General features: G+C 51.1%; 1 protein-coding gene across 6 annotated transcripts in view; it reads left to right on the forward strand.

The window, feature by feature from the left end:
- The window catches only part of GLRX3 (glutaredoxin 3), a 33276-nt gene extending 26182 nt beyond the window's left edge, over window positions 1-7094 (forward strand). For 2 of the 6 annotated variants that reach the window (XM_028481116.2, XM_028481117.2), the window contains 3 exons: window positions 1698-1737; window positions 1850-1942; window positions 5330-7094. In XM_028481116.2, coding sequence (XP_028336917.1) covers window positions 1698-1737; window positions 1850-1942; window positions 5330-5380 — 184 coding nt within the window. In that variant the 3' untranslated portion in view covers window positions 5381-7094. The remainder of the gene's footprint in view (window positions 1-1697; window positions 1738-1849; window positions 1943-5329) is intronic. The other 4 variants (XM_024121313.3, XM_007126688.4, XM_007126689.4 and 1 more) reach the window with 4 other exon arrangements.
- The last annotated feature ends 7238 nt before the right edge of the window (window positions 7095-14332 follow it).

Below are 14332 nucleotides of genomic sequence, written 5' to 3' on the forward strand. Positions count from 1 at the left end.
GCCTCCTTAGTTCAACTTGAAGGGAATCTTACATTGGGTGATTCTTTTTTTTTTTTTTTTAATCTTTTTTGCTCTTCTTTCAAACATTCCACTGAGTCAATTAGGAGATCTGCCTCCTTAGTTCAACTTGAAGGGAATCTTACATTGGGTGATTCTTTTTTTTTAATCTTTTTTGCTCTTCTTTCAAGCATTCCCTTTTTGGTACTTGTTGCTGATTATCCTCTCAGGTTATTTTTTTGACTGTTTCCTGCATCATGGACAGTCTTCTTTGGAACGTGTTTACTCAGTAAACAAGATTTCCCTATGAAGATCGTTTTGGTTTTATGGAAAACAAAATTTGTTTCTTTTTATGTGGCATTTTCTTCGGCCAGTTTTTGGAATTGCACATGTACCCACAGTCTCCCTGCAGGGATTCAGTCTCACATTCTTACTAATTCTTTGGCCACCTTGTAATGAAATCCTCCCCGAGTAGATGTGGTTGAATTGTCATTAATTTATACAAGTAGTGTTCATTACACGGCATAAAGCCTCAACACTTTCACTGGTTTTGTGCATATTGAAAATAGCACATGGGACTGTTGTAATGAAATCCTCCCCGAGTAGATGTGGTTGAATTGTCATTAATTTATACAAGTAGTGTTCATTACACGGCATAAAGCCTCAACACTTTCACTGGTTTTGTGCATATTGAAAATATCACATGGGACTGTCCTGGTGGCGCAGTGGTTAGGAATCCGCCTGCCAGTGCAAGGGACACAGGTTTGATCCCTGGTCCGGGAAGATCCCACGTGTCGCGGAGCAACTAAGCCCGTGCGCCACAACTGCTGAGCCTGTGCTCTAGAGCCCGTGAGCCACAACTGCTGAGCCCATGAGTCACAACTACTGAAGCCCGCGCGCCTAGAGCCTGTGCTCTGCAACAATAGAAGCCACCGCAATGAGAAGCCTGTGCACTGCAACGAAGAGTAGCCCCCGCTCGCCACAACTAGAGAAAGCCCACGTGCAGCAACGAAGACCCAACGCAGCCAAAAATAAATAATTAAAAGGAAAAAGAAAAAGTATAGCATGTGTGTTCTGTGGTAAGTTTATTGCTGCGTGGAAAGCACATCTGCAGAGGGTAGAGTTGGTTGGCAGCCTCCATCCATGGGCGCCAGCAGGGCTGCTCCCTCCCGCACCCTAAGCAGCTGCCAGTAGGTTAGGAAGCAGCAGTGCCGAGGGGGCTGGAAATGGAGCGAGGCTGTTAACGACAGGCCTGCATAAATGCTGAGTCTAACCTGAACTTGGCCAACTGCAGCTGGCCTCCTACTTAGGTAAGTCAAGTTTTATTGAAACACTGTCCTTTCATCTCTGCCTTGTCTGGCTGCTCCTGTGCTTCACAGCAGAGGTGAGCGGTTGGAGCAGAGACTGTATGGCTCGCAGGGCCGAAATGTTTACTACCTCACCCTTTACAAAAAGGTCACTGACCCCTGTCTAACCTGATATTGTGTAGAGAAGACTCCAGATAAATTCGTGTCTTGGGATGACTTATTCTGTGTAGTACCTGACAGATTAAGAAGTAAAATCATTTCTGTTTTTCCACAGTAAATTTTGTTAGCAACAAAATAGTTTTACTTTTCTTGACTGTTTTTGAAACACCAAATAGTTCTTATAATTTTTGTCTGAAACTATTTCTTGTTAAAATGTTTTCTCCTTTTTTGTAGTGTTGAATATGAGACATTTGATATCTTGGAGGATGAAGAAGTAAGTTAGTTCTATGTTTTATGTTTTGTCCTTTGTCTTAGTTTTAATCATTAGGATTATCATTTAATCCTAATCTGACAGGAAGGTTTCAGGGTCCCTGTTGTTTCCGTAGGTTCGGCAAGGATTAAAAACTTACTCCAATTGGCCAACATACCCTCAGCTGTATGTGAAAGGGGAGCTTGTTGGAGGACTGGACATCGTTAAGGTGAGGTTGGGATTTGTTCGTCTGGGAGCCCAGAGAACTGAAAACCCCGGGCGCGTTTGAAAATTATTTCACTGGGGTTGTCCTCGATGTTCTTTTCTGGCCTCATATCTAATCACTTCTAGACCAGCATTACCATCTCTACAACCATAATATCTTGTTCTCTCAGCTCTCACCTGATCCGGGCAAATCAGCCCCCTTACTGTGCGGCCTTTCCTGCCACGCTGGGGCCTTTACAACCTCCTCCAGCTTTTGAGGGACTGCTGGCCAGGGTCCGAAGTGTGACTGGGTGTTCAGAGCGGCTCTGGGTGTGGCCGAGCTCAAAACTTGATTTATTCACAGTGTACTAAGTTCTTCCATGTTTTCAGCTTTTCTTCACCCTGTCTCTGCTTTGCATTCCCTTGCGTATCTCATAATGAAGTATATGCTTCCTGTATCCTTCAGGGCCTTTGTTCTCTGTGAATCGTTTATAGATTTTCTCCAGCCAGAAGTGTCTGTTTTGCTCCTGCTCCTGAAGTTCTCCTGTCCTTTTATATTTATGTTATCATAATTATATTGTTTTCTGGTGTCATTTTATTTTGCTTTACTCACATGCACTTGGGTGATGGAGTGAAGAGCACCTGGCTGAGGGCCAGGGGCCTGAGACCTAGTGCCGGCCTGGCCCTGCTGGCTGTGTCACCGAGGCCTGAGGTCATCTCCAAGTCCCCCTTTGATTCTCAGATACTAGAACACTGGAGAACTCTGTCAGATCGTAAGCGTGTTTCAAGGACGCTGTTTCTTATATGTCTTTGATGATGAATTTCCTTCTTTGGTTTGCTTTAAGTAAATTCTAACCGAATTTTAAACGAACATGACTTTTCTCGTAGAATTTCAAGTCCAGAACTTAGGGCACCCCTACCTGGTAGCACCTGTGTGCTCGGGTGCTCTCCTGATTAGCCCAGGACCCCAGAGGGCAGCTGCAGCTTTCACGTCCTCAAACCCTACCCCCGACCCAGGCCCACCCTGGGCGTCATGGTGTGGGAGGAGGGTGGCAGTGGGTGGGCACAGGAGGGCCTGGGCAGGAAGGCAGGGCTCTGCTCCAGAAGCGCCAGCCTTCACGAAAGGCGGGTGGTGGAGCTGCCGGGGCTCAGGCCCTCCTTGGCCTCGCCGGTTAGAGGATTTTCCCTGAGGTCAGATCCCTGGTGTTTTAAGTGGAAAGCAAGTGGTAAGTACTGCTGTCTCTAGTTATAAAATGAAAGTTTTTAACTCATGCTTTCGTACCATGAAAGAACTCTGGCCCAGCCCTGAGTGCCGGTAGCTTTTCTGAACACAGGGCCACGGTTTCATCTGCCCAGATTTTGTCTCCTGCCCAGTTCCAGGTTTGACGTCACACTTCTTGAGCAAGCCAGTGAGGCATTTCCCCAATAAACTGTCTCATTCCTGGAGGGGAAAAAAAAGGTTTAACATAGTGGCTTTTGAATAGCCCTGAGGCAACAAAAATAGATCTGCATTCGTTATATCTATTTTTTATTTTTGTGAGACACAAACTGTCTTCCGACCGGAATACCCTTGAGCCTGTTCTTGTCTGAATGTTTGGTGGCCTGTACCTCAGCCACTGGTAGCTCTTGGGGAGATACAATCAATAAATCTCATTTAATTCTAAAGCTGAGCTGCACGGGCAGCTTCTTCTTAGGTATATAACAGGGTGTTCGTTATATGACTTTCTGTGTTCACCTGCTAAGAACTTATACATTTGGAAATGCGTGATAGTGTTCACATTTTTCTCTGAGAAGATAACTGGGAATAGCTGTTAGGTTGCCATTTTGGTCTGTTTCTGGCAGGGGGCAGTTCTTCACCTTTAGGTCACTTAAAGCAGTGGTCCCCAACCTTTTTGGCACCAGGGGCTGGTTTCGTGGAAGACAGTTTTTCCACGGACCAGGGAGGGGGGCTGGGATGGCTCAGGCGGTGATGAGAGCGACAGGGAGCGGCAGGTGAGGCTTCGCTCGCTCGTCCACCGCTCGTCTCCTGCATTGCGGCCCGGTTCCTAACAGGCCTCGGACCGGTAGCGGTCCGTGGCCCAGGGGTTGGAGACCCCCGACTTCAAGCCTCAGCTGTGTTGCCAACGGGTTAATCCTGACTGCCCTCAACAGGAGCCGCGAGTGCTGTTTTGGTTGAGTGGGTGATTGAATGAATGAATTACTCAGCGACTCCATCAGGCTAATGTCCCGAGAAAAATATCTACGAGTTAATACGTACACGGTGTGTTAATGTTACCTCTAAAGAGCGAACGGTTCATCACCGCAGACTCTTTGGATGCAGAAACAGTTGAGAGGCAGAATATTTAGATCCGGTTGCTGTCTAACCCACTGGCTCACAGTCACAGTGGCGTCTGAAGGGCCTGCGCCACGCCAGGCAGGCAGGCCCTTCTGGCTCTTGCGTAGGCTGCCACGTCTCATCCTCCAGCGGGTGAGGAAATGGACAGAAGTTAGGGGAGCTGTCTGCCCTGTCGCAGCCAGGGAGCCGTGGCCAGTTTCCACCTGAGGGCTGCCCAGCCCACCCACCTTGCCGCGTGGCCTGCTGCCTCTGAGTTGTGTGCTCAGAGGCCCCGCTTGGCCTTTTGGCGTAGCTGGACGTCTGCTTGTTAAATGGGTAGAAGATCCCAAGACCTTGCTGTCTGAGTTTGTGTGACAGGGTCATGCCTGTTGGGGTTCAATCCAGAGAGCAGTGCGAGTGGATTTTAGTGGTTTTATTCATTGATGTTCATGCAGCTTAGGAAGAACCTGAAATGTTCTATCAAATTAAGTGTTTGCCTTAAACTAGAAAGTCTTATTTATCCTCCATCATCATGTTTTAAACTTTAAACTTCATGGCTGTATTCTATATTTTAGATCTGAAAGATAGGCACAAAAAACTTTCTCAATTACTTCATCTCTTTAATGGTTTCTGGCCTTTACATTTACATACTAGTACCGTGGCTTTTCCAGGTTTGGTTGAAATAGTGAAGCCTGTTTACCACCTGTAGGGCCACAGGTGTCATGTGCATTGTATCTGAGTGGACCTTAACATCACAGCGTTTCTTTTTTCAGTCACTCAAAGTTCATTTTCCCTGTTTATTGCTGTTGTTTAAATAGGAAGCTTCATCGTGTTGCTCTCATTGCTGTATTCGCTAATGCTAAAAAAATCTGTTGGTGTTCGTTTTAGAATGCCTTTTAACGTTAATTTTGTACTGTGATAGTGTACCCAGTTTTTATGGCAGGGTGCTTTGTTCAAGTGTGTTGGTGGACTGGAGTTTTCATCCAATAAGGTGTTTCTTTGGGTTCTCTGATATAGATGCACTCTTTCATTGTTTAGATGTTTTCATTTTTTATATATACGCATGCATGATATTATTGTTTCCTTTTTTATTTTTAGGAACTGAAGGAAAATGGTGAGTTGCTGCCTATACTGAAAGGAGAAAATTAATAAACGTTAGACTTGGTGCCCAGCTACTGCAAGAAAGACTTCATTCCAGTGGAGCAGTTCATGATTTAGTCCTCAGAAGTGGACTAGGAATAGAAAATGCTCGTCCCCAGTTACGCTTTGTGTATTTCACAAGGTTGTGCTAAATAAACGTATGTGACGTTTTTTCCACCAAAAATAGATTGCAATAAACACCTTCAAGTTCAGTTAAAAATAATTGTGTAGAAAAGTGTGTCTTTACAGTGGTGTTAGACATATAGTTACTGTAATTAACCCACTTTTCATCTCCTTTTCATCGTATGTGGGCATCTTGAAGCAGTTAAGAAATAGACAGTCTTCAGAGAGTGGAGAACTGTGAGAGTCTGAACCACAGCAGCATTTAGAGCCACTCATAGACCAAACCAGTGGCTCCCCTCACTGGCCGAAGATCTCTTTACAGCTCAGAGAATTCCGCTGCAGACCTTGTCCTGACAGCATCACTGAGCTGGGCCCTGGTGAAGTTGCAGTGGCCGTGTCAGGCGTCTGCAGATTGAGGACCTGTCTCAGAAAGCCCCAGCAGCGTGGCACCAAGAAACGTTTGAGAGGAAGGTGACTTCTCAATGGGTGCGTCAGCAAGGTTTCTTTCGTAACTTGTACAAGGATGGTAGCCTGGTAGAGGGCAGAATGGTGTTGTCGAGTTGTGTGTTACACATCACAACTTATTTTAATCATTGTATTGAAAATATTGATTTAGCCCTTAAGTATGTTGAGAACATCCCGAATTGCATGAAAATTTCAATAGTATTTTGATCCTGAATCCAATGTATTGAAAAAAACAGTTGCTCCAGTAGGCCTGTGCTGTGCATGCCTTAAACAGACGGTTGAATCCACTGTCAAGGTTCTTAGACTTTTCTGGTACTCCTGGCACATGTTAGCCTTGTTGAGTTTTGCCAGCCTGTCCAACTGAAAACTGGTGGTTGTAAGGAGAGGGGTGCAGAGGCCAGCAATTTAGAGAGAGACAGGAGGAAATGTAGGTTAGCCCCTCACCAGGGTGCTGGCTTTCCCTGTTTCTTGAGCGACAGGCCATTTCTCTGCCTTTTGGTTGTGCGGAGAGGAGGGAGCTGATGCGCTGGTGTGTGCTACAGAGGACATCTGCACAAGATCAGAAAGGTGGACGTGGCCTTGCTTCCTGCCGGGAGGAGGACACCCATCATGGTGTATATTCCTGCCACTGTGTGTAATCAGGTGGGTCTCTTCCGGGCATTAGTCTATGAACTACATTTTTCCACTTAAAATGAAAATAACTGTATAAGCAAACCTTTAAAATGCAGATGGAAATGGAATTTTGACTGGAATTTTATTAAGCCATTGGCTTCAGGGACGTGTGTGGCTCACAGAGCGGCCGCTAATTTCCTTGTGTGCTTTATCCTAAACCTAAATCGTCTGCATGCCGCTTTCGTGATTTCTGCTCTCTCCACGAGTGCTACCTGCCCTGGTATGTTTTTCTACTAAGTCAGATTTTAACCTCACCTTATCCCAAGCAACAGTGTCTTTGCTATCACAACAGTATCTTTACTAGGTTTTTTTTTTGTTTTTTGTTTTTTTTCCCCTCTTGCACATTCAAATAAACAAAATATTTAACTTTTAACAAAAACGCCGACCTCCAATTTGGGAACCACCCTTCTGGCCAAAGGTGTTGCTCTGATAACGTAAGATGCTACGTGCATTTTAGGACAGCCTTCCCTTCCTTCAGGTGACTCTTGCATGATGAAAAACTTTGACGGTATCATCGTTGGTTGCGCATCACGGTTTGAGTTGGGATGAGTGTTCAGAGTTTTTGGGGAGTTGTCCCTGTGTTGAATGTGAGGTTGTCCTTTTGAATTCTGTAGTTTTTCGCTCTGTTGGCTCTAGGTATGTTGGAGTGACAGTGGCACAGATTTCTGTTTTGCAGGTGTTTCCAGCTAGACGTTGGGAAGGCCAAGAGGCCTCCATGCCAACTGATAACCATTCCTCATTGACTTTTCTGGGTATATTGTAGGAGTAAGGCAGGTGATTCTTGTGCCTGGTGGAACTTCACATTCCATAGGTAATCCCCAATCAGAGTTCCTAACTAGCAGGCCTGTCCTAGTCATAACGTTCTGTCAAAATTGAAATCTTCTCTGGGATCCACAAATCCTGGAGACAAAGTAGTTCTCAGCACCCGAGAGACTGTTGGCAGGGAAGGTGACAGGGTGTCATTTGGATGTTGCCCAAGTCTGAGCTTTGTTGGGAGCAGACTTGGGGCAGGGGCTGTGTGAGGGTTTTAGCGAGTTTGTCTGGTTTGGGGGAGTAGGGGCATGCGTGTGGATAGAAGGGCTGGGAAGCGCTGTTGTCTGCTGGGGAGCCGGGGGCCTCTGCACGGCCCAGCCCTGCCAGCTCCTCGCCTACGGGGCTCCCTGTGCTTGAGTTCGCTTGTGACATGGGGCTCATGGTGGGCCTGGGGCTGGGGAGCGGCAGGTCACCGTGCAGGGTGCTGGCACTGGCTGCTGTTACGACTTCGTCTGTTAACCCCCAGGTTGCCCTTTAAGAAAGTGACTGTTCCATAGGAACCGGGAGGGCTCACTGAGGAAGCAGGCAGCTCCCCAAGACTCTGTGTGTCGAGCCTGGAGGCAACTTCCTTGCGAGGGAAGGGTTCTTAGGGAATTGGTATCCACTTGGGGAAATAGCTTGCAGGAAGGGACTAAAAAAAAAACAAAACAAAAAACCCCAAAAACTCTGATTTTGCTTTGTAACCAGAAGTGGAAAGAAAAAATAAAACCAATGAAAGGAGTTGGGAATTTGGGTGAGGAACTCAGGGAGGTAAGTGAGTTGTTAGTGCAAAGGCTCAGCTGCAGGCTTGGGCTGAGATTTCCGTCCGGGATTATATGACTCCCTAGACCTGAGGCTCGCCCCCTCCACGTGGCCACCCCATCACGGTGTATGGAATTAAGTTGCCTTTGTACCTGTAATGGGAAGTGCCGGGTGACTGGCCGGGACTCTGGGCTCTGGCTGAAGTCTGTCCCTCTCCTGAGCACTGGGGAGGGCAGTTCATCCTTCCTATTTCTTACCACCTGTTACTTTGTAGTCCAAGGATTGATTTGAAGAAGGCCTAGGAGGTAAATGTGTTGAGACTTGCTAAAATAATGTAAATGGCCCTTGGAACATAAAAGGATGGGGGGGTTGGCCTTGCCCTGGTGGTGACGGGGACCTTGTGTCATTCTGTGGGAAAGCTGAGCCTTGCAGGGCAGCCGTGCTGTTCTTGGCCTCGGTCAGGAACTTCAGGCCCTGTCCATCTTGACTGATTAACTTGCTCAAGAAGGAAGAAAAAAATGATTTTCCATTTGCAAACTTTACAAAAAACCTCCTGATGAGTTAGAGACAGATTTTTTAAAATAGGAAGCATATGTTTATAATTAGAAAATCTCATTGTATTATTTTTAAAGAAAGCTACGTTTCTAGTCATGCTAAGAAGTTTAATTGACCTCTGAAACAGCTATAATACATTTGAATGACTTGATGCAGGTAATCATTACCTGCCTCACTGGAGGGAATTAGAAAAATAAGACCCATCCTGTGGCCAAATCAGAAGTTCAAAAGCTTAAGACTGAAGTATGAAGCATGATTTTCGATTTAGGTTTTAATTAAAGTCAGTTTTCTTAAATGTGACAATAGGTACTTGTTACCACAATTCACACATTTTTTTCCAAAATAAAAGTAATTTGGTTCTTTGCAGATAATTTTTTTTTTATACCCCATTTCAGATGTTGAGTTGTAGGAATGGATAGAAGTTGGTGCCTCATTCACCAAAATGGGTAATTTCCAAGACAGGGCTTTATAGTTAGTAACCCCACTCTGGTTTCAGAAGGCTAGGGGCTTTGTCTGATGTTCACAGACGTTCGTTCAGATCCGGAAGACGTGAGTTCGGCCATCTTCGGGGCATTCGGGCCCAACGGGGAGGGCGTGTGTCGGGCATGCCTGGGCTCGCCACGCGCTGCCTCACTGAGGCTGCAGCATCCCCCGAGGAAGGCTCCGGTGCATATAAGTTACTTCGCAGGGGTCCAGGGCTAGCTGCGGGGGTCTGAGCCAGGAGGGACACCAACTCCAGCCCTGGGCACTGTGCTTTGGGCATCGTGGCACGACGGCTGCACCCGGAGGTCTTGGGCTTCCGAAATCCGTCAGGAGTACCGTGGCTGTGTAAAAATTAGGTGCCAGGACTCGGCCCTTATGACCAAAAAGGCCTTTCGTGTGCTCCCCCACCTTCATCTAAATGGTTATCATTTGTAGATAATTTTTAACCATCTCCTAAAACAATGCGTTTTGTTTAAGTTATAAGTTTCCCGTATGAACCCCTAGAGGGAGAGCCTCACCCTTTGTGGGGTCACCCGGGGAATGCCTGCCACGTGGCCTGGAGTTAGGGGGTTAGGATTCCTGTCTCCAGGAACTAGGTACAGCCCAGCCTTCAAACCCAGGCCTGGAACCTGGATATGGAGTCTATTCAGGAAGAAGAGAAGCTTGGTATTTTTTACGGGCGTTCACATAGTTTTTTATGCTATTGCTCTGTGTTTTGTGTTTTAAAAAAGGACCATGATGACAGGAGCTTGGATGCCCTCAGAGAGCCCCTCCCTCTCTTCTTCCTCCCTCTAGAGGAAGGTTCCAGGCCATTTGACCGCTGGTGCAGGCAGGGAAGAGGCCCCAGCGGTTTGTGGGCCCACAGTGGAGATCTGGCCGGGATTGACGAGGGCACTTGTCCCTCGTGTGTCCTGAGGGTCTCACTCCAGCGTCATCGCGTCCTGCTGGGCAGGGGATGGGTCTGGCTGTGGGACTCTGGAGGGGGAGCAGCCGAGCAGGCCGCTCACAAGTACAGCGCCGGGCTCTGTGTCAGACATCCCGTCCCTCTGTTCCCTAAGTGTGTCCTGTTCCGGACGAGAACGCTCCCCAGGGCGCTTCCCTCTGCTGGGAAGCAGCCTCCTGCATCGCCTAGGTGGGGCCTGAGTGCTGGGCCCAGTGCAAAATGAAAACTCTGGCCCTTTGTTCATAGAGCAGGAAAAAAGTGCCCTTAGAGGTGCTAAAACATAAAGCTTTTTCTTCCACATTCTCTATGTCATGGTTTTAAAGGTTTGCTGTTTAATGCCCTAGTAAAGAAAAATTAAAAATTTAAATTATCAGCAGGAGTCCGCTTTTCTTTGTGTTGTGCAATGACAACTGTAAATGCAAATATAAGAGCATTTACCTGTATATGGAGGATGTGAAATGACAGTTTTTATAGTTGGGGCGTGCGTGTGTATTTTGTTACCAAACGTTGGAAATGCTGCACAAAGCTCAACCTTTTTATTCCCCTTCTTGATGGGTGCGCATTCTCTCAACACTGCCCTGGCTGATGCAGGAGGAAGGGCCCGGGGTGGGGGGGTGGGGGGGGGGCTGGGTACCATCTTTGCCTCCTGTCAGTTCACCGTGAGTGGTCGGCCAGCACGGGGACACCGGCAGAGGGACAGACAGGGTCCTGGTCACGCATGGCTCTTGGAACGCTGTTGCCTTCTTTCTGTGTACGAAGCAAGTTGTGGTTTGAACGGAAAGCATGGCCTCTCAGGGTTGCGGGCTCCCTGCTGTGGGCTCATAGGTGTAGCAGGCTCACCTGTACGTGCTCTGAGGCTCAGGGACCTCCCATGCACAGGGACTCCATGCTGTGTGTGAACGGGGTGGTGGGGGACAGGTGGGCACGCACGTTGTCCCGTTAGACTTCACCTAGCAAACGTAAGTCCAAAGATACAATGATGCATTTCAAGGTGACAGCAGGGTGTTGAACAGCGTGGGTTCCCTGAGTGAGGGCCCTGCCAGTGGGACTGCACAGGCCCATGAAGCCTTGGGGGTGTGGTCTGAGGGGGGCCGGGGGGTGGGGCGGAGGGGAGGTCCAGCCCTGACCCTGTTCTTTCCTAGAGGTCCTGTTGAAGAGCCACTTAGTGTAACTGCTGTCCCATCCCGCTAATGAGTCTTCTCTTTGAACTTGACCAAAACTGTTCACTAGGGAAACATGCACATTACCCTCAACACAATCAGTGTCCTGAGTCCTTGCTCTTCAAGCATTCCTGTTAGTGATGTGGTATAACAACAGCAACACCTACCTACCTGGTGCTGATGACATGTCAAGTAACTGTCCTGTATATTTGACACAGTGAATCGCTTACTTCCTCAACAACCTATAAGGTGGGCATTATCAACCCCATTTTATAGATGGGGAAACTGAGCACAGAGAGGTTAAGCCACCTGCTCCAGGTCACACAGTACCAGGTGGAGCTGGGATTTGGCCCTGGGTCACCCGGCTCCAGAGCTCCTTCCCTGGTGACTTGGAGGGAGGGCCATTCCAGTTCCCGGTGGCCAGAGGGCACTGAGCACAGGGTGGAGGGCTGGCCTGTGGATGGCGCCCCAACTGGCCCTAATGGGGCAGAGGGCTGGTGCAGGAGGTGGGGTGGGGAGAAGACTGACGATCACGGGAGCTGCCTTCTGCTGAAGGCCAGGCTCTGCTGGAAGCCCAGTGCTTGTTAGGTAGAAACTGCCAAGGACCCAAGCACAATGGGTGTCACAGGTGCCATTTTTGGCGTGGGGGGAACAGGTTCAGAAATTTTCCAAAGTCACTCGCCTAAGGGGGTGGTTGAGCTCCCAATCCCTGCACCTTCTGGACGCGGCGAATGGTCGTTCTCAGCAAGCGCTGGGGTGGAGGACAGCAGCCACTCGGTGCGGTCAGCCCCTCTGCTCGGGGCGAGCCCTTTCCCGCCCCGTGGGTCCCGGGTGGTTGCTGTCACCCCGGGGCATCCTGGGGGACAGCCAGGCGCTCACGGAGCAAGGCTCCCACCCTCTGTGCAAACAATGAAGTTCTCAATCAAGCGAGCAAAACGTTACAATGTGTGCTGTCCTCTTATCATGACAAATACACCCTGCTAATGACCCGGAGGACTGCATTTGAATTGAGCACCGTCTGCCCTTGGAGGGCTGTTCTGGGTGGCTGCAGGTCGCCCGCCCGGCCGACCCCTGTCTCCCCACACTCAATTTCCCTCGCCCTCCGCGAGGGCCCGGGTGCCAGGACGTGCGCAGGCCCGGCCGGCGCCATCCCGGGAGCAGGTGTGCGCCCTCGGGGCCGGGCTGGGGGAGGGGCGCGCCGGGCACGTGCGGGGAGGGGCTGCGCAGGCTCTGCGTCTTCCCCCTCCTGGAGGGCTGCGCGCAGCTTTCTGGAGGGGTCGACCGCAGTGCACCCCGCTTCTGGAGAGGTCGGCTCCCGGCACAACCCGCCTCTGGAGAGGTAAGTCCCGGTGCGCCTCCCTTCTGGAGGGGGTGGTCCAGGTGCGCCCCCTTTCTGGAAGGGCCGGCCTGGGCGCGTCTGCGCTGGCGCGGGGTCGCCTCGTCCCGGGAGACGTGCAGCCCCTGAGCCTGGCCGGGGGCCGCACTACCGTGGAGGACGCGCGCAGATACCAGGCCCGGAACCAGAGGTCGGAGCCGGTGGCCAGCCCTGCCTGTCTGGGTGGGGTCCCTGCCCCTGCCCGCCGTGTGCCGCGGTCGTGGGACCTGCAGGGGCGCCCCTCTGCCCCCAGCCACAGGGCCGGGTGACGGCAGGCGACGCCCAGGGCCCCGCGTGACGCTGAGCTTTCCACCCCGCCAGCCTGTCATAAACGGAAAGAGGTCCCCCAGGGGTTCTCAAGCGTCAGTTCTGTCGAATGCAGAACGGCCCAGGCCGGTGCGCTCGTCCTCCGGCCCCTGCTGGATTGTACAGGTCCGCTTGGACTTAGCGCGCGGCCAGCCCCGGAGTGGCCTCCACGCGGGCCGCGGACCTCCGGGCGGGCGGAGACGGCGCGTGCCCACGCGAGGGCGCTGCTCACCGCGCTGGCGGCCGGCCCGTGCCGCCTGCAGGGGCGGCCGCCGGGCGGCAGGGGGCGCGCGAGGACCGAGGAGCGCGCGGGAGCCGGCCCTCGGATACCGGAGCGCGCGTTCTGCCGTGTGCGCGCGCTGGGGGAGGAACCAGAAGCCGGAAACTTCCCCGGAGGGTGCCCGGCGCACTTATGCAGGTGCCGCTTGGCCGCGTTACACGCGTTCAGGTTCCGCCCTGGGCCCGACCCGGGACACGGAGGCCCCGGTGCCGAGGGAGTCGGGACTGGGACCCAGAGCCTGGTTCGGGGCGCTCCCCAACCCCGCTGCCCCCGTGGCCAGCCGGCCCTCCAGGGCCCCTCCGGGGATCTGGGCCGTCGGAGGCCGCTGTGGTCCGGGCGGCAGTGTCTGGGGAGCAGGGGACCCCAGCAGGGCGGGCACCCCGAGACCTCCGCCCTGCCCAGTCCTTGGGGGGCCCGGGTGTGTTGCGGATCCCGCGCCCCGGTGTCTGCGGTTCTGCGAGAGGGGACGCCTGCGACCCCTCCTGGCCTCGCTGCCTCGCTGCCAGCAGGGGGCAGCAGCCGGCACCCCCATCGCGCTTGAGTGCATCTCGCAGCCCACCCGGGTGATCCTGACGACTCCCGGGGGTGAGGGTCGAGCCCCGCTCTTCCCGAGCGGGTGTCCCCGCGCGCCCCTCCCAGTGCGCAGAGGGGACCGTGCCTGGTGCTCCCGCCCGGGCCTCAGCACACACAGGCCTCTGGCCTCTTTGGGGCCAGCTTCCCCTCCTGAGTCTTTTGTTTTTTAGCCCCAGTAAACCTTCCGTGTCCTCCAAAGGAGGAGCTGAGGGACCTTGGGGGACAGTGGGGACAATCAGGGCTTAGTTTTTTAAAAAGACTAATAGGCTTGAGTTTTTAGACTAGTTTCAGATTTACAGAAAAATGGGGTACAAAGTCCAGAGGGTTCCATATCCCCCTCAACACGCTGTTTCCCATATTATTAACAACTTACGCCAGTATGGCTGATTTGCTGTAATTAATGAACCAATATCGATACATTATCCTGAGCTAAAGTCCATACTTCACTGAGATTTCCGTAGTTTTTGCCTAA

Source organism: Physeter macrocephalus, chromosome 20 (assembly GCF_002837175.3).
Source record: "Physeter macrocephalus isolate SW-GA chromosome 20, ASM283717v5, whole genome shotgun sequence".
NCBI lineage: Eukaryota > Metazoa > Chordata > Mammalia > Artiodactyla > Physeteridae > Physeter > Physeter macrocephalus.